This window comes from Alosa pseudoharengus, unplaced genomic scaffold, assembly GCF_046254945.1.
Source record: "Alosa pseudoharengus isolate Yale_2024_CS ecotype anadromous, Long Island Sound unplaced genomic scaffold, YU_APseudo_1.1 YU_APseudo_1.1_scf_12, whole genome shotgun sequence".
Taxonomy (NCBI): Eukaryota; Metazoa; Chordata; class Actinopteri; order Clupeiformes; family Clupeidae; genus Alosa; species Alosa pseudoharengus.
Genome location: NW_027468587.1, coordinates 8,262,084 through 8,280,063, shown reverse-complemented (window position 1 = coordinate 8,280,063; position 17,980 = coordinate 8,262,084). Strand labels below are relative to the sequence as shown.

The window sequence follows — 17,980 nt, the reverse complement described above, 5'->3', positions numbered from 1 at the left end:
CGGCTAAGAAAAGCCGCCTGAGGGGTCTTACAACGACAACCAATAAATAGGATGCTATGACCGCAATAGCAGAGAGCAGGACTGTGTTTAAGGACCGGACTCCTTCTGTTATCACACCTGAATCAACAGGTGAACATGCTCGTTAAACCTGCAACACTTGTGTAAAGTCAGAGTATTACAATTCCACGGTCTCCAAATATCAGGCTTCCCATTTACGGACAAAAACCTCTCCATGACTTTTCAATGACCTTGAATGCAATGATTCAGTGACTTTTGACGGCCTACAAATACAAATTTGCTTACTGCACGCCACTGGTTGGGGCCAATTATGAAAAGTGACAAGATTGAATCAAAACATTTTTTTTCTCCCAAACCATTGTACGGTATGAAGGAAACGATCAATTATGTGAGTTAATGTACGTTTCAGGGGTGCCACTAGACCTAAAAACCTCAAAGTATTACATATTCATTGAAATGTTTATTCATGCAGGCTATATAGAACATCATCAGAGGCTTAGCTGGTCTAGTAATACTGTGATTCTTGTTTTGCACGCCAGTAGACTACACTGCTCCATGCATAAAGTGTACAGATGGGCTATGCACTGCATGGTTTGAGCATGATGCGTACGTCTCTCTGCTTACATTTTGCGCTGCTCCTTTAATTTCTGTTGCTTTGACTTTGCGGATTGGACAACATTCCTTTCTTTTCCCGTTACTATCTAAATACAATGTTGCTGATAAATACAAGAACTAGTTGACCCTGAACTTGAGAGTTCTGCAGTTATTTACTGGGGCACGTAGTTGAGCCGCATAATCAATACAAATGTTCGAAGGAATAAACAAAACACAATTCAATTTAAATTATTATTTTTTTAATTCCACTTACATGAAATTACATAATTTCCCTCCAAATAACATGTATGCTTGGGTGTTTCCGTATGAAAAATTCCAAAGACATGAGACAAAGCTAGCCAGCCCAACCGCAAACGCCCTCTCCTACTATCTGCAACTTCTATCAGCAAATTCCAAATACCAAATATCAAAGGAAATAAAAGGCAGTTTATAAAATTAAACAGTAAAACAAAATTTAATTGGGGGGGGGGGGGGCAGTAATTGGATTAAGCACATAGGGGCTTATCACTGCTCCGATTGTACAGCACTGTGAACAGTTCTGCCAAGCTATAGCCTACTAGGCTCTCTCTTTGTTCTTAGGTCAACCATACCTCGTAATTGATTGAGCCATTTGAAAAAGGTTTTGTTTTTCCTTAATATTATTATTTGCAAGCCACCCAAGATGGCAAATATGAAGAAAGGGAAAAAAAAAAAAAAAAACAAACCGTGAGCAAGTGACCGTAAATGGAATGTAACCTTTTTCTCTCCGTTGTAGTTTTGTTTGCCCTCTGCCAAGCGCTATTGTGATACAGTATGTGCTTTTTCAGAGGGAGGGGCAGGAGAGGGAGGGGCGCACATCGCATTTGACCTCTAACCTCCCGGTGCCAGGCCAACCCACTGCCGCTGTCCTGAACTGTTTTCCCGTGTGGCTGATAGTGGTAGGGCTTTGGTCAACCCGTCGGCCCACAGAGAGGGAGAAGGGGGGGGGGGGGAAGGGGGCAGCTCCAGGTCTTGGGCAGTGACGACGATGGCACCAAGGGCAGCAGGAGCTGGCAGTGCGCTGGATGGGTTCCCCACAACCCTCACACGCCGAAAACCCCTTTTGTGCCCACACACTTTCACTCCTCCTGCTGCCCAAGTCTGGAGCTCCCAACACGCACCCTCTCTGTTGCACGCGTGCGCGCACATCCATGCACACACAGCCAGGTTCAAGAGCTAAAAAGCCCCTCCCCTCCCCACCCCACCCGTTTGCGCCCCCACCCTTCCACCCCACCCCTTCCGTTCGCGCCCCCACCCTTCCACCCCACCCTCGTATCCTCCCACCCACTCCCCTCCCCACGGACACACAGACCCCAGAGGGAAAAGCCCACAATGACTAGAAAAGTAGGGAACAGAGAGGAGGCAAAGGGGGGGGGGGGGGGGGGGGGGTAGAGCGCTAAGAGAGACTGAAGCTGGACAATGAGGTGGTCTCAGTGTTGATGGTGCGCCAGGACGACGATGACGACGACGACGACAGGTTCAGGGGGGGGTAAGGAGGAGGACGAAGGGGGTTGGAGTGCGAGGGTAGGTGGGATGGGGTTAGGGTTAGGGTTAGGGTTCGGGTTGAGGTGGGGTGGGGGGTAGGTCCGTCACGGGACAGGTTGAGATTCAGTTTTCTCGGCCCTCCTCAGTGTCCTCGCCGTCTCCCTGGTTGTCTGAGGTCCACAGCTGGTTGGGGGACGAGAGAGAAGCAGACGGGGGACAGGTGAGAGGCAGCCAATCAAAGCACAGAGCACGCTTTCCTGCTAGCCTGCTGCGGTCAACAAAGACTCACGTCTAAATGAACAATGCTTAATCTAAGCCTAATCCTCATTAAGAGGCAGATCATCTATGAATAAACACATACCACAAGATCAAATCAAGATATGCCAGAAATACCAGGGAGTTTAGTGCCTGTGTATTGCACACTTTTACAGGTATTTCATGTTTTTTGTCCCCACGTGAACACCAGCAGTGGCAAACGTCTCCCAGAGACCGTGGGGTACACTCATACTCACTGTGAGGTTGTCTCGCAGTAGCTGCATGATCAACGTGCTGTCTTTGTACGACTCCTCGTTCAGCGAGTCGAGCTCTGCGATGGCCTCGTCAAAAGCCTGGAGAACAGACACAAGGAGATGAGGTGCCATGTTTTGCCAACGCTTCACATTTCTCACACTCTGGCCGCGAGGTTTCTCCGTTGTCCTCTCTCCTCCGGACTTCTGTTCCCAGTCTCGCTCTCTTTGTATCTGCCTCTCCCTCTTGCCCTCTACACATCTCTGTTTCTCCCTCTTGCCCTTTACACATCTCTCCCTCTCCCTCTTGCCCTCTACACATCCGTCTCTCCCCCTTGCCCTCTACACATCTCTCCCTCTTGCCCTCTACACATCTCTGTTTCTCCCTCTTGCCCTCTACACATCTCTCCCTCTCCCTCTTGCCCTCTACACATCTCTGCCTCTCCCTCTTGCCCTCTACACATCTCTCCCTCTCCCTCTTGCCCTCTACACATCTCTCCCTCTCCCTCTTGCCCTCTACACATCTCTCCCTCTCGCCCTCTACACATCTCTCCCTCTCCCTCTTGCCCTCTACACATCTGTCTCTCCCTCTTGCCCTCTACACATCTCTGTCTCTCCCTCTTGCCCTCTACACATCTCTCCCTCTTGCCCTCTACATATCTCTGTCTCTCCCTCTTGCCCTCTACATATCTCTCCCTCTTGCCCTCTACACATCTCTCCCTCTCCCTCTTGCCCTCTACACATCTCTCCCTCTCCCTCTTGCCCTCTACACATCTCTGTCTCTCCCTCTTGCCCTCTACATATCTCTCCCTCTCCCTCTTGCCCTCTACACATCTCTCCCTCTCGCCCTCTACATATCTCTCCCTCTCCCTCTTGCCCTCTACACATCTCTGTCTCTCCCTCTTGCCCTCTACACATCTCTCCCTCTCCCTCTTGCCCTCTACACATCTCTCCCTCTCCCTCTTGCCCTCTACACATCTCTCCCTCTCCCTCTTGCCCTCTACACATCTCTCCCTCTCCCTCTTGCCCTCTACACATCTCTGTCTCTCCCTCTTGCCCTCTACACATCTCTGTCTCTCCCTCTTGCCCTCTACACATCTCTCCCTCTTGCCCTCTACATATCTCTGTCTCTCCCTCTTGCCCTCTACACATCTCTGTCTCTCCCTCTTGCCCTCTACATATCTCTCCCTCTCCCTCTTGCCCTCTACACATCTCTCCCTCTTGCCCTCTACACATCTCTGTCTCTCCCTCTTGCCCTCTACACATCTCTGTCTCTCCCTCTTGCCCTCTACACATCTCTGTCTCTCCCTCTTGCCCTCTACACATCTCTGTCTCTCCCTCTTGCCCTCTACACATCTCTGTCTCTCCCTCTTGCCCTCTACACATCTCTGCCTCTCTCGCTGTCTCTGGTTGTCTGTCTCTCGCACTCTCTCCATCTTTGTCTCTCACTCGCTGTCTCTGTCTCTGACGCTCTATATAGGTAATGAGACATGCATGCAGCTTTCTGAGCAATGTTGCTGGGCAACCACATATCCACGTCAAAGTTTTCTCATTGGATAAACATGATAATTTGTCTATTGAAGTAGTCCAGGAACAACAAATGCCCAATATCAGTGGAAACATGCCAGAACAACAATAATCTGGAGCGTTGCCCAGCCACATTGCCTTGTTCATCATTAGCTTGTGACTGTCGGTCTCTCTTGCTACCTTTTCTTCATGTCATGTCTCATCTTCTCTTCTCTTCTCGTAACAGAGAAGGTCCGCATACTTGCTTTCCGTTTATTTTATTTTAGTACAATCTCCAACACACATGACAAGTCTGATGAAGAGCCGTTCCCAAACTCAAATATGTCCTCTTCTCTTCTCCTCTTTCACTTTCTACTTTCTAGTGTTTGTGCTTTACGGGTGACTGAACTGGCAGAACAAGGTGGTAGCAACACGGCTGTGTTTACATTGACCTGGGTAAATATAAATACGCATGTATGAAGTGAAAACTATCTCCGTCCACAATATTGTTTTTGTATGGTTTTCCAAATGTTTTGCTCCCACACAAACACATCAGAATGCTATAGAAGTGTTTGTTGTTAGTGGTGCCTGAAACAGAAACTCTTGTCAGTGTCATGACAACCATACGTCGGTTTCTGAAACTCTGTTAAACAGAGAAACACTTAAGTGTATACAGCTCAGATAATTAAGAGACCACATTTTTAAGACCACATTTTTCTGATGTCATCCTACAGTTGCTGAATGACATTCGAATGAGTTGACGGTCATATTCAAATTTGCAGTGGTCTCTTAATTATGAATATGACCGTCAAGTCACTCGAATGTCACTCAGCGACCGTAGGATGACATCAGAACAATGTGCAGTTTTTTTTCCAGACCTACGATCACAGGGAGCTATTGATCAAAAAGATATATCTACAACTCATGTTACTTCTGATAAAGACATGCTAAATCAATACATGTAAATCTTTGTCTGTCTATTATGGATGTTATCCTCGTACCGTCTTGGCCAGTTTACAGGCCTGCTCGGGCGAGTTGAGGATCTCGTAGTAGAAGACGGAGAAGTTGAGGGCCAGGCCCAGGCGGATGGGGTGGGTTGGCTGCATCTCTGTCTTGCTGATGTCAAACGCGTCCTTGTAGGCCTCCTGCGAGTTGGAGATGATGGCTGGGGGACAACAGACAGACATAGCAGAGGAGGTTAACACAAAAGCTAGTCCCTTTTCACACCAGGGTTTCCGTTGTCCGGTAATTACCGGACCGGGAAAATGTTATAAAGTTCAACTAATTTAAATCTCTCAAGTCACCATGTCTGTTGAAAATAATTCCCACCAAACACTTTAGTAAATATGTGCTAAAACAAACGTTCTACACTACCCTTCTATTTTGAATGAATATTCATTTTTGTTTGAAAGTTATAGGCTTCCCTACATGGGGAATTAAATAGTCTAACCTAGTATTAAAGGAGAATTCCGGTGTGATATTGACTTAAAGTGTGTTGAAACATGATACCGAGTGTGAACGTATGTCTCATAGCTCATCTCGGGTTGTCCCCTGAACTCAGAAATCTGGCGCTAGTTAGCCGATGCTACCAACAGGTTTTCGATGGGGGTGCCTCGGGCATCGACCTAGCCACGCAAATAAATCACTGTTTTACACCATTTACGAGGCTCAAAGTAGCTCCACACTTCATTGGTAGACTTCCGAGGGCCCTGACATTTAAAACGAGACATTGAGAACTTTGAAAAAGCACTAGTAGTTTATTTACAAGACAATTTATACAGACAGTACCTTCAGGAAGTTTACCGATCGCCGCCATCTTGAATTTAGTCACGATAAGTCGAGCGACGAGTACGAATGAACAGGTATGATAAGGGATCAGATTCCAAAAATAATTCAGTGGAAATGCATGGATCCATGCATTTCCACTGAATTATGAGACTATGAGACATACGTTCACACTCAGTATCATGTTTCAACACACTTTAGGTCAATATCACACCGGAATTCTCTTTTAAAGCACGCGAACTAACCAGGGTTCCCACACCTTGGTTAAGATGAAATTCAAGGACCTTTCAAGGACTTTCCAGGCCCAATATCCTCAAATTCAAGGACCTAATGTGTCGATAAATTTCAAGTGCGAGCATGGTTAAATCATGTTACCTCAACAGACCAAGGATACCTTGTTGCAGTTTTCTTCTATTTTTGGTCATATGACAGATGTGGTAGGCCTATTCCTTTTTTCATGTTTGTGTTTTGCATAAAACTGAGCTGAAATAAACTTCTAGATTTTCCTAAACAAGTTAAACTCGTTACCATGAACCTGTTGGTTTAATCATCAATATGTTAAATTAAATATTTGGGCAAGCACTACACGGGGGAAACACGCAGAAATCACGCTGGCCGTGTAGTTCTAACCAACGTAAATCAGGCATACGCATAGAAGATATCGACAGAAGTGGTGGCGAAATAATGGAAACATGTTAATAAGTGGACGGAACTGTATGGCATTTTTTCCACAAAAAGAAATTCAAGGACTTTCAAGGACCTCCATTTATGCCTGTTTTCAAAAACTTTCAAGGGCCTTGATTTTTTTTTTTTTTTCAGATTCACAAACTTTCAAGGATTTTCAAGGACGCGTGGGAACCCTGACTAACGTTAAGAATAAACATAAGCTGAAATAATATTTGGCTATAGCCTAACGAGTAAGGGGGAGCGCAGCGAAGCCCTAAGGCGCTCATTGCAAGTTTGACTTTAATTTGGCAGCTGCCTATTTCACTGCAAGTTGATTTGCTAAGGTTTTTTTCTGATTCATTTTATCAGGGAATATGTAGGCCTTGGTCTAAAGCTGAAGGGAAGTAGGCTTGCGTTGAGTAGCCTTTTCAAGCCCAAAGCTGTTTATTTTCGGGTTATACACTCGAATAATGCGTTTCTTTATTTTAGCCTATTTGAAAAATGGCCTAATCATGCTGTAAATATGTGCCTTATGTCATTCCTTATATACCCTGCCTATTGTTGTTTTAAGGTCATTATGAACAGATAGGCCTAATACTTGACCGGCATTTCACCAAATTGTCTGGGAAATTAAAACCTTGTCCCTCACGCAGACCAGCACCAATTTTTTCTAGCAGAAATGATGTTCCACACATCAGTGAATGAAGCATGTGAATATCCAATTTAACCAACAGGTCAACCACAGACAATACAGACAGAATACCAATAAACCTTCATACGGCTTCATTCAGAATTTAAGCAATGGCTGGAAACTGAACATTTGTGTGAACCATGAACTGACAGTTCAAGGGTGGGTGTGTGAAAGAGAATGTAGGGTGTAGGACACTACTGACAAAACTAGAGAGAATAAGAATAAAAAGAGAGAGAGAGAGAGAGAGAGAGAGAGAGAGAGAGAGAGAGAGAGAGAGAGAGAGAGAGAGAGAGAGAGAGAGAGAGAGAGAGAGAGAAATCATGTCTTCTCTTTCCTCTCTCCGGGGGAACAATGGCCTGTCTGTTCCACACAAAAGGGCCTCTGCCGGTTGGAACTTCCTCTAGTCTGTGAGCTGCCTGTGAGCTTCCTCCTGCCATTGTTCCTCCTCATGCCAAACAAGGCCACATGGCACACTGCTGCCCGCTCCATCTCCCCAGCTCTGCGGCCTCCAGCCAACAGCCCAACACACGCAGAGGGGGGGTGGGGGGGGTGGGCATGAATAGCCACTTGCCAGAAGCCCTCTCAGTTGAAGCCTGTTTACACACCATAACTTCAGGGGTTGAACTAGATTTTCACTATTTATTCATTTAGCAGAGACTATTGTCCAAAGTGACTTGCATATGTCAACTATATTACACTGTCCCTGGAGCAACTTGTGGTTAAGTGCCGTGGTTAAGTGCCTTGCTCAAGTGCACAATGGTGGAAGCCGGGAATTGAACCCAAAACTTTCAGGCTACTACACGCCAACCCAGCTCCTTAACCACTACACTACCACCGCCCCATGGTATATGTTATGGTCTGGGATATAATTGGTCTTTGACAAAATCTTTATGTACACACCTGGCTCCGTTGTGAACGAAGCCTTGCTTCAGTTCGTTGCCTGTTTCTAGAGGTCTCAGGAGAATTCAGACCTACAATTGTAAATAAAGCCGGCCCTGCAAGCTTATGTACGACCATGTACTGCGCCTACACTATCGCCCCTAACGCTCATGTGAATATTGCTTCTCGTGTACGTGTGAGGATGTGCACGACTAACGCACCAAATGGCTGCCACGCGTATCTTGTGGCCTTGATGCGTACGCATTGTTAAAAGCAGGTACAGCCTTCTTAAGCATGTTGCTTATTAGTGAGCACTGTCTCTGTGGCTACCAAAGCACCCCACCCCACCGTTAGGTTTCCACCTATGAGCGTAAGTGGGCTGGGCTGGGGCTTGGCACTTATAGAGCCGGAAGGGAGTTCCATTTGGCTCAGAAGCCCGGTGCACTCACGGGCAGGGCGTGGTTTACAGTCAATGTGTGTATTAGTGTCAGCGCTTACACACTTACATGCATGTAAGAGAAGGCACAGGCCTACACCTGCTACTACTGTGCACACAAAAATGAACACGCGCACACACACACACACATACACACACACACACACACACACAAAAACACCCACATCCGGCCACCACACCTCGCTTGAATTAGGCAGAGGAAGCCAGCTTACAAGCTTCTTCCTGTCGCTCGACCCTCGGAACGAACGACTTGCTGACCGCCTACTCTCAGGATGCAGGGGGCCGGACAGGTCCAGACTTGTGCAGCACAAAGGTGGTAACACATACGTACACACTCAATATCTTTCTCACACTCACACATATCTGTAATCACCTCACTGTCTGAATGTTATTTCACAGTTTGGTTGTTTACAGAGGTATTTCTGTGCTGTTAAAGATTTGCATTGTCTAACGTGTTTCTGTGGGCACACATGCATATGTGTGTGTGTGTGTGTGTGTTCATGTGGAGGGGCCGGCTGGGTGAGTCACCGGCAGCGTGAAAAGTTTTATGAATGGGACCACAAATAGCACCACATCCCCACAGAGCTGAATGGCTGCTTGCTCACTTCCTCTCTGGGAGGCCGGCTCTGTGTCCGAACAGGAACCCTGGGCTCCTCTCTCCGACCAGAGGGACCGCCGCTGGGGGAAGCACGAGACCCCACTGACCTCACGCCGGGGCAAAAACAACAGCAGGACGTCCACAGCACCGGAAAGGACGTGCATGTGTGAATAACGAGAAGAGGAAGCAGGTCTGTGTGTCTGTGTGTGTGTTTATCCACAAGACACATGTGATAAACATGTGATAAAGTCCAGAGACATCCGTCAAAAGGAGTCCTCACTTTGTTAAGCCCCCTCTTCCTTCACTGTGTGCATGTATAACTCATATCAGATGGGGAAATTATTTGCAGCGACCCACCACAATATCAACATTGACAACCACACAATGAATTTCTATGTTGTACTATTTAAATGAGATGAAATCCTTTCATTGTAGAGCTACGTGCACCTTTGCGCAGCCTCTCTCTCTGTGTGTGTGTGTGTGTGTGTGTGTGTGTGTGTGTGTGTGTGTGCGCGTGATTGTTTGTTTGTTTGTTTGTGTGTCTCTCCCTCTCACTCTATATGAACCTGCCCCTCCTATGCATGCACGTTTAAAGAAATCATTAACAGACATTGTTGTTGGTATAGAAGACAACTGGCTAAATCGTGATTAAATTCAGTTAGCATCATAACCACACTTATCACAACGTAGTCAATTGTGAAGATGAAACTCTTCAATTTAGTTATGTGCAAGCATATAAGAAGCTGTATCTCTAAGCTAACGTTATAATACTGTTGGGTTGTCGAGGTTAGCACGCTATAACGTTACAGCTACTTGTCAATATCAACTACTCGTGCAGGCCAAGTTTATGGACCCCCCTTTTTGACCTACCACCACAAATAGAATTCCATTCTGTGGGAAATGTGTGACAAAATAAAGGGAAGTACAGTCTGTTTGTTTACTTAGTGTTTACTTATTTAATACATGCTGGTGTGTGTGTGTGTGTGTGTGTGTGTGTGAGTGTGAGAGAGAGAGAGTGAATAACTCACAGGCCTTCTCCTCGCCCACAGCCACCTCTGCCAGGTAACGGTAGTAATCCCCCTTCATCTTCAGGTAAAAGACTTTACTCTCGGCGGGAGTGGCCTTGGGGATGAGGTACTTGTCCAGCAGGTCCTGCAAATAGAGCACAGAGAGCCTGTGAGTGTGTGCAAGAGTGTGTGTGTGTGTGTGTGTGTGTGTGTGTGTGTGTGTGTGTGTGTGTGTGTGTGTGTGTGTGTGCGCAAGAGACACAGAGTGTGAGTGTGAATGAGTGAATGTGGGAGTGAGGGAATATGGTTGAAAGAGAGTGAGAAGGAAGGAGGAAGTCAGCAAATCAGTTAGAAAAACAAACAGAGCCACGCCTGTTGCTTTCAGCCGGGTCACTGACAAGGGTAGGGCGTGGGTTGCCATGGCGCCTGCGGCGGGGGAGGATCTACGCAGTGCCTGTGACTGAACTCCAACAGCACGGACACCAACACTGCTGAGGAGAGCCAATCAGAGGCGGCTCAAGGAGCAGGCTTGCGGCGGAAAAAAATAAAAATACTTGTGCCCTTGTGAAAAGGGACTGTGTCAGGTGTCACACACACACAAAAACATCAAGAGCCTTCTAAGGCTTGTCTGAGGCTACCAGCAACAAAGACCCTGTGGCATCCCACCTCAGAATCTCAGAGAAAGAGAGTGAGAGACCAAAGAAAGAAAGACATGGAGATGGGGGATGGATGGATAGGGAGGGAGAAAAAATGCACCAGAGCACAAGCTGGCACATGGGAAGTAGGTCAATGCACAAGCTCACTTGCTCGCTCCCCTCTCTCCTGCGCACTTACGCATGCTCCCCTCGCTCCTCTCATTTGCAGCTCCACTCGGCTGCTCGCTGCCAGCACCACGGCACAGTGGGACCCGGCCGACGAGCAGGCCACGGCGCCAACGCTGCAAGGGGGGTGGGGGTGGGGGTGGGCACTCTCCGATGCCCTTGCCACCGCCACAGAGGTATTACATCACACCTGCCTGCAGACCATCTGACCCAGTGGACACGCGTTTCCACCAACCCAGATCCAGCACTGGAGCAGACCGGAGAGGCCGCCGCGACAAGCGCGCGCACACACTCACACACACACACACACACAGTTCCCAGTCCATGAACCAGGACAGACAAGAGAAGAAGAAAAAAAACGGACTGGTACCAGCCAAGGAACACAACTGGAATCACATCCAGATGGGGAAAAACAGGTGTCACTGAAACTGAGAGATGACCATACAGCTCTGAGCTGTGGGGACATCATCAGTGGGCGTGGAACTCAACTAGCTGGTGCTGACACACACACACACACACACACACAGACACAGACACAGACACAGACACAGACACACTCATCCTTGTGATTCAAATCACACCCTGGCCCCTATGGTGATGTCACCCATCCCAGGGCGCCTGAGGCCGAGAACAACACATGCTCTAGAGACCCTGCCCCCCCGGCCCAACCCAGCTTCTGACAGGCCGATGAGGTGTGTGAGTATATGTGTGCTGAAGGACAAGCTGTTCCTGAGCAAGAAGTGGTGAGCAAGTGTGGAGTCACCGGTGGACTGGCTGCATTCCCTCTACTGCGGAGCGCATCTGATGGCTGGTCTCACGCTCACCGTTTCTTTCTTGCTTGCTCACACACACACACACACACACACACACACACACACTTTCCACTTCCCTCTACAGGGGTATCAGAATCAGATTAAGTCTTGAAATGGGACTTGGGCCACTGTGGAGCCTATCTGACAATGGCCTCTTTCCCCGACACCGTGCACGAGCAGGATTACACAACAGCACTGTGTGAGTGTACCACACACCAACTAGGTTTCATTGCTTAAAACAAGAGAGGCACACAAACAAACACCCCATCCCGAGTGGCCATTGTTTGAGTTTCCCCATTCACCCCACATCCATGACACATTAGCTTGTCTGTTCCTCTTAGTCACTCGCTCCCACTTCTGGCCTTTTATTGTGGATTTGATGGGACTCATACCCTGAAACATGTGACTCTTTCAGTGTCTTTGATTTTCCTCAGGCCTGTGTTGAGCACACAGACTTTGCCCATTTGGATAGCGCGGGGCTCCACGCTCTGCCCCGTAGTGGAACCAGCCTGGTGGCACTGGCAAGGGCGGGCAGGTGGGCGTGCGTGCGCGGGGGAGGAGGCCAGAGGGGCGAGGGAGCTGCTCCTCCTCCTCCTCCTCCTCCACCTCTTTGTGAGGAAGCAGCCGGCTGAATTTCTGGACTGAGTCACCCTGTGGGTGAGTCCTCTGCTCCGGCGCCAACTCCACTGCCAGTACAGCCCTCGTTCCCAAGCCTGGTTACCTCCCGCCTCCACTTCCTGGCTCTGAGGACTCATGCGATGGGGCTATGGAAGACTGACGCACTACTGAGAAACGCACCGCCTATTAGACTGTGTCCAGCGAGTGAGTGCCCTCGACACAACGCATCGCGTCTCCATCCCAGTTGGACCATACATATAATTAGGGTGTGAACATCAAATCTGCTGCCGGTATCACTCTGGTGAGAAGACATTATGTAGTCCCATAAATAAAGCTGCTATTCAATAATCACTAAGGAAAGATTGCCTCCTTTTTCGCTACCCCAGCCGGTAGCTACGCACTGGCCAGTCACACAGTACATTATGGGTAACACGGCGAAAAGGTACTACGCTGATGACCTCAACGGAGGAGGAGGCGGGACACATCATCTACCATTGCTCAAAGGCACTATACAGAGAGTTCACACGAGGTCATTGGTTTCACCGCTCTCCGCCAGCCCAAGGCAGGCCAGTCCTGTGGCAAATCCGAGCTTTGTGCACTAGAGCCAGTCACCTGCAACTCCTGTCCCCAAATGAGGACACCTGGGTGTGTGTGTGTGTGTGTGTGTGTGTGTGTGTGTGTGTGTGTGTGTGTGTGTGTGTGTGTGTGTAACTAATGGGATCAGGGCGACAGTAATGAGCTGGGTCCAAGTAGGGCCCTGCTCACGCTGGGTAATTAGAGCAAACAGAGGAGATACTGATCTGGATTACTGTCAGCCAGCCTTCAGCAGACACACGGCGCAAACGCTCATGAGAGGTTTATAAGGTTACCCCTGCAGTGTAAGTACATCAGCAACGCAGCACTACAGCGCTACTCAACTCAACGAGTGCGCAGTAGATCTGGAGGACCCCCTTCACACCTGTCTACCCCCCCCCTCAATCTAGCAGTCATACTCACTAGCACATCAGTGCAGATGTCCTTCAGCTCCTTCTCAATCTTTTCCCGGTACTCTTTGGCCATTTGCTGCTTCTTGTCGCTGCCTTCAGTCTTTTGCTCGATGCTGGAGACGACCCTCCATGAGGAACGCCGCGCGCCCACCACGTTCTTATAGGCCACCGACAGCAGGTTGCGCTCCTCGTTGGACAACTCGTTGCCCTCCTCCGTCACGGCCTTCATGGCGGCCGCCATGTCGTCGTAGCGCTCCGCCTGCTCCGCCAACTTGGCCTTCTGTACCAACTCGCTCTTGTCCATGGCTGCACACGACTAAAGTCACACACAAACACACACACACAAAACAGTTAACAGAGCTGTCAACTGGTAATGCCAGATGTAGGCTACCATTGCACAGGTTCATGAAGTAGGCTACACTTTTGTAGTTCAGGCCTGGAATTCATTAATTTGTCATCCAAACTACAGCCTAAAAATACACAAAACAGTACAGCAAGGTCGTTAAACTAACAATGAAATGTAGGACCTAAGGCAAACTGTTAATTTTTCTGCAGCTATAACCTTTTGATTTTGTTATCATCACTAAGGATATCTAGACATCAAATTACTTTTCAAAATCGAAAGTGAAACCACTCAGTGTTTAACACATGCCAATGAATGACTCAGTTTGAGGATTTGGGTTAGGCTGTAGTTTATTGATGGATCATAAACGTGTTGAAGTGTTGCATACCCTACTATAACATAACCGCACAATTATCACTTTCAAGTAAAATCATGTAGGCTATCTGACAAAGAAATCCAACTAAACCAAAAAATGATCGGGCCGACGACGAGACTTGGGGGGGGGGGGGGGGTCACACACAAACGAACATTAAATGAATAAAATATTCTGCCATTAGCATACAAAACACAAAATATATATAACGTTATAGCGTCTATTTGTCGGTGTGATCCCCATTCCTACTACACGCAAACTTTGAGAAGATACCAAAATCACTAAAATGACAGCAGGAGCGGGCTTGCTTGCTCAGTCCGTTTCGTCCACGAGTGTACCAGGGGTGGCACTACCGTGCTATGAAAAATGCGGATGTGTTCTTGTTCCCCACCACACCCCATTCAGCTAACAAGCGACGTAACCTGGCGAACAGACGTAGACAAATCGCTGAAGCTTGACATTATTGCTTCAGAAACAAACTATGCTAGCCTGTTACTACATCGTTATTTGCTTTAACGTTAGCCAACAAAGCAAAAGAGCAATTTGCTGGCAAGTCCTCTCGTTGATCCACATGGCTGCGTTAGCATTACACACTACGATGCACCCAATGAGTGTCTAACGTTAACGTTTAACTTGGGCTAGCTGCTAGTGATTTTAGATGCGCTCGGATACATTTACGGTATTTCTAGCAAGGCAAGAAATATCTGAATAACCTTGTAAGTTCTAAAAAGTAACGTTTGACAAAAACCATCTCCGGCTAATGTTAGGCGAATTATTAGGCTAACGTTAAGTTGCACCTTTCGCACACAAAAGCAATGTTATAGATCATGAGCTAGCATCTCAGAAGCAGTCTTGCCAAAAATATTTATTCCAGACACTGAACATTTTTCGAGTGAGGTGGGTTGACTTGCGATTCGGGTAGGTTTTCTATCGCTTGGTTTGTATAGTTGTAAAACCAGACAGCTAACGTACTATTGTTTGACCCACCCCATGTAGGATACGGCTAACCGTTAACGTTAGCTAGCTAACTGACAAGTTCACAAGGCCCCGAATTAACGTTAACACCACTCAAATTCGTTATCTGATGATCCGCTTTCAGCCAGACAAATAATTTACATATTTAACGTTAGCCTGAAGTCAGAATGTCTGGAATATTAATTTGGTAAAACACTTTACGTATTTGGTAAACCAGTTTACGGCGAGAGCTGTCAAAGCAATAACGTAACGTTATCGACAGGTCTGGAGTAGCAGCTAAACGTGTAACGTCAACAAAATGTCACCATGTTAACGACATTAGTATGATATAGGGATTTTTAGAGGTAAATATAAGAAAGTCATCTTGTTTGATGGCTCTAAACAGTTTAACTACTTTTAACCTCGCATCAAGCAGGCTGAACTAACCATTTTAACGTTACATCTCCGCGTCTGTTGTTACGAGGAACCCACCCATTGTGGTATGCAATGGAAATCCACAGCAGCTTGCTAACAAGCAAAATTGTGCCTAACATTGACGTTAGTGCTACCGTCAGTCAAACGAAAAAATACTGACCATCCAACTGTATATTAGTTTAGCTAACATTGCTTATTTAAAAGCAATACAAATCAGCAAGATGGTAGGTTAACGTTACTCCCTGAAGCCAGCTAGCGGGCTGGTCTTGGTGATGTTACATAATAATGTTGGTCGTAACGTTAAATGGTGAATCGAACATTTATGAAAAATGTAACATTTCCGACTGCCATATTAGCTAGCTAAGCATCAACCTTGGAACCCTGAACTGACATGGATATAATTTGTTACATGGTTTTCTGGGAATTCTGGTCAGCTTGCCAACACCAAGCAAAGTGATGAAAGATCCTTCAATATTAAGATGGGTGACCACAGACTAGCCACTCGCTATCTGGTCATCATTCCTTTATTGTTCTCCCATAATATTAGCTAGCCTGCAAACGCTAGTGAGATAGCTAGTATCGGCCCGATTGACTTAAAAATGACCATGGTTAACTATTAATTTCCAATGAACGATATCTAAAAAAATAACGCAACATTTCGGTGTAATATCTCAGTTATGAAATTAAGGAAAAATCAACTTCCTCTTACCTGAGTAGGGAATACTAGTGTTCCTGGTCCGGCTGGCTAACTACGGTCCACAGCTGATCCTCACAAGCGCTCTCAGGCTAATCCACGGGGTTTCCCTCCAATCACACAGGCCCCTGGAGCAGGGACAGGGCAGGGCCAGATGACGTCAAAGGTTACCAAGGCAACCACCTTACGATGTGCGCGGTGATTGCACGAAAATTACTTCAGACTTCCATTCTGAGAATTTTCCCTCCAGTTCTTCAGCACTGATTTCCTCTTGGTGTCATGTCTGAATCATCGACCGACGGTCCATGTCCACCAGCCGTAGAGGCTGGTTACATGTCATCTTTCTCCTGTGCATATATAGAGGTCACAGAGTGACACAGTCCAAGTGCAAAATCTTTTGAAGCTTAGCCTACACTGCAGAGTATGGGCTTTTTCATGCAATGGGACATTCCTTTTGAAATAATTGTCACCCTTACATAAACATACCCTTATGCCCCTCCTCAGATACGGGGACATTTTGGTGATCCCTGCAGTGAGTGTGAAATGTTAAACCTTCATACAGAAAGAACAGACTAGAACATTGCAGGGCTGATCCAAGAGATGAGCTATTTTTGTGCGCTTCCAGTTCATTTCCATTGGGGAAAGCAGTGTTATTTTTTACATGGGCCTCATGCTCTCTTCTCACATAGGAAGTCAGTAACCTACTTTTGGCAGAATTGCAGACACTTTTTACACAATTTTTACACAATTTACACTGAGTGAAGTAAGGGCATATTATCTTAGTAAAGATAGTGAATGGGTAGATCTAGGGAGTTTTGAAATCCCTGGATGAGCTGAGGTATCCGTAAGGGTGGGGGTAGGACAGGTGTTGAGTGACTAGTAGTGAAACAGGTTTTTTTTTATTCTTCAGCAGATGCCGCGCCCTCCAAATGTGAGAGTTGTCGTTCACGGAGATAATACATTGTCAGCTCACAGCAACCATGGCTCAGACGTGTAGTTGTATTCCTATTTTGAGATTGTACGTGAAACAATTCTGCCTCACTGAGATGTGTTCAAGATGAATCAGTACTAACTAGTGAAAAAGAAGATACAGTAGGCCTATGCTACAGGGTTATGGGGAGGTTTTAATAACATGATGGACAAGTCAATCAACAAATAAACCTGTAAACACAAAAACAGTGACTTTCTGAGACACTTTCTGGGACAGATTACATTACACTGTTTAACTTTGTCCTTATTTAGTCTTGAGAGCTGTTTGGCATCTTTTACTACAAGTATTTAAGATGGAATTTATATCTTGGAATGGCTTCACTAGTTACTGCTATAGGTAATCAGTGTAATGTGACTTGCAGTTAATAATAATTGGACTGATTGGCAGACAAGAGGCAATTAAAGAAGAGAACCAAACAAAAATAAAATTTAAGCATATACTTCAAAATGAAATGAGTCTGATAGAACAAATTTTAGGTACATTCAACATATTAGCTTAAAATATATTTACTTAAAAATAATATATGGGTATAACTATAATTTAATTACATGGTTTTTACAGGTACTGACCACAAATGCCCCCCCACCCCAGTCACACTGAAATAACTATTTCACACATCATTAGCTCATCAGCTCTAGTTTGGTCCTGGTGATTCTTTGTTAACCCGGTTAATGAATGTCTACAGATTGCATTAAAGAAAAAAAATATCAACAAACGACTGC

The 17,980-nt window shown here is 46.5% G+C and overlaps 1 protein-coding gene across 1 annotated transcript; it reads right to left on the bottom strand.

The window, feature by feature from the left end:
* Positions 1-1,938: 1,938 nt before the first annotated feature.
* Positions 1,939-16,385, bottom strand: ywhabl (tyrosine 3-monooxygenase/tryptophan 5-monooxygenase activation protein, beta polypeptide like). Its single transcript, XM_076279984.1, has 6 exons — positions 16,283-16,385; positions 13,479-13,784; positions 10,253-10,376; positions 5,150-5,313; positions 2,649-2,744; positions 1,939-2,319 (listed from the first exon to the last, which is right to left on the bottom strand). The coding sequence occupies exons 2-6, from the start codon at positions 13,770-13,772 to the stop codon at positions 2,260-2,262; spliced, it is 738 nt and encodes a 245-aa protein (XP_076136099.1). The 5' UTR covers positions 13,773-13,784; positions 16,283-16,385; the 3' UTR covers positions 1,939-2,259.
* Positions 16,386-17,980: the final 1,595 nt, after the last annotated feature.

Coding starts and splice junctions, on each gene's coding strand:
- ywhabl (XM_076279984.1), bottom strand. CDS start 13,772: ATGGACAAGAGCGAGTTGGTACAGAAGGCCAAGTTGGCGGAGCAGGCG. Junction 5,314..10,252: donor TGTGGGCGAGGAGAAGGCCT/GTGAGTTATTCA, acceptor GTTGTCCCCCAG/CCATCATCTCCAACTCGCAG. Junction 2,320..2,648: donor TACTGCGAGACAACCTCACA/GTGAGTATGAGT, acceptor TCCCCCAACCAG/CTGTGGACCTCAGACAACCA.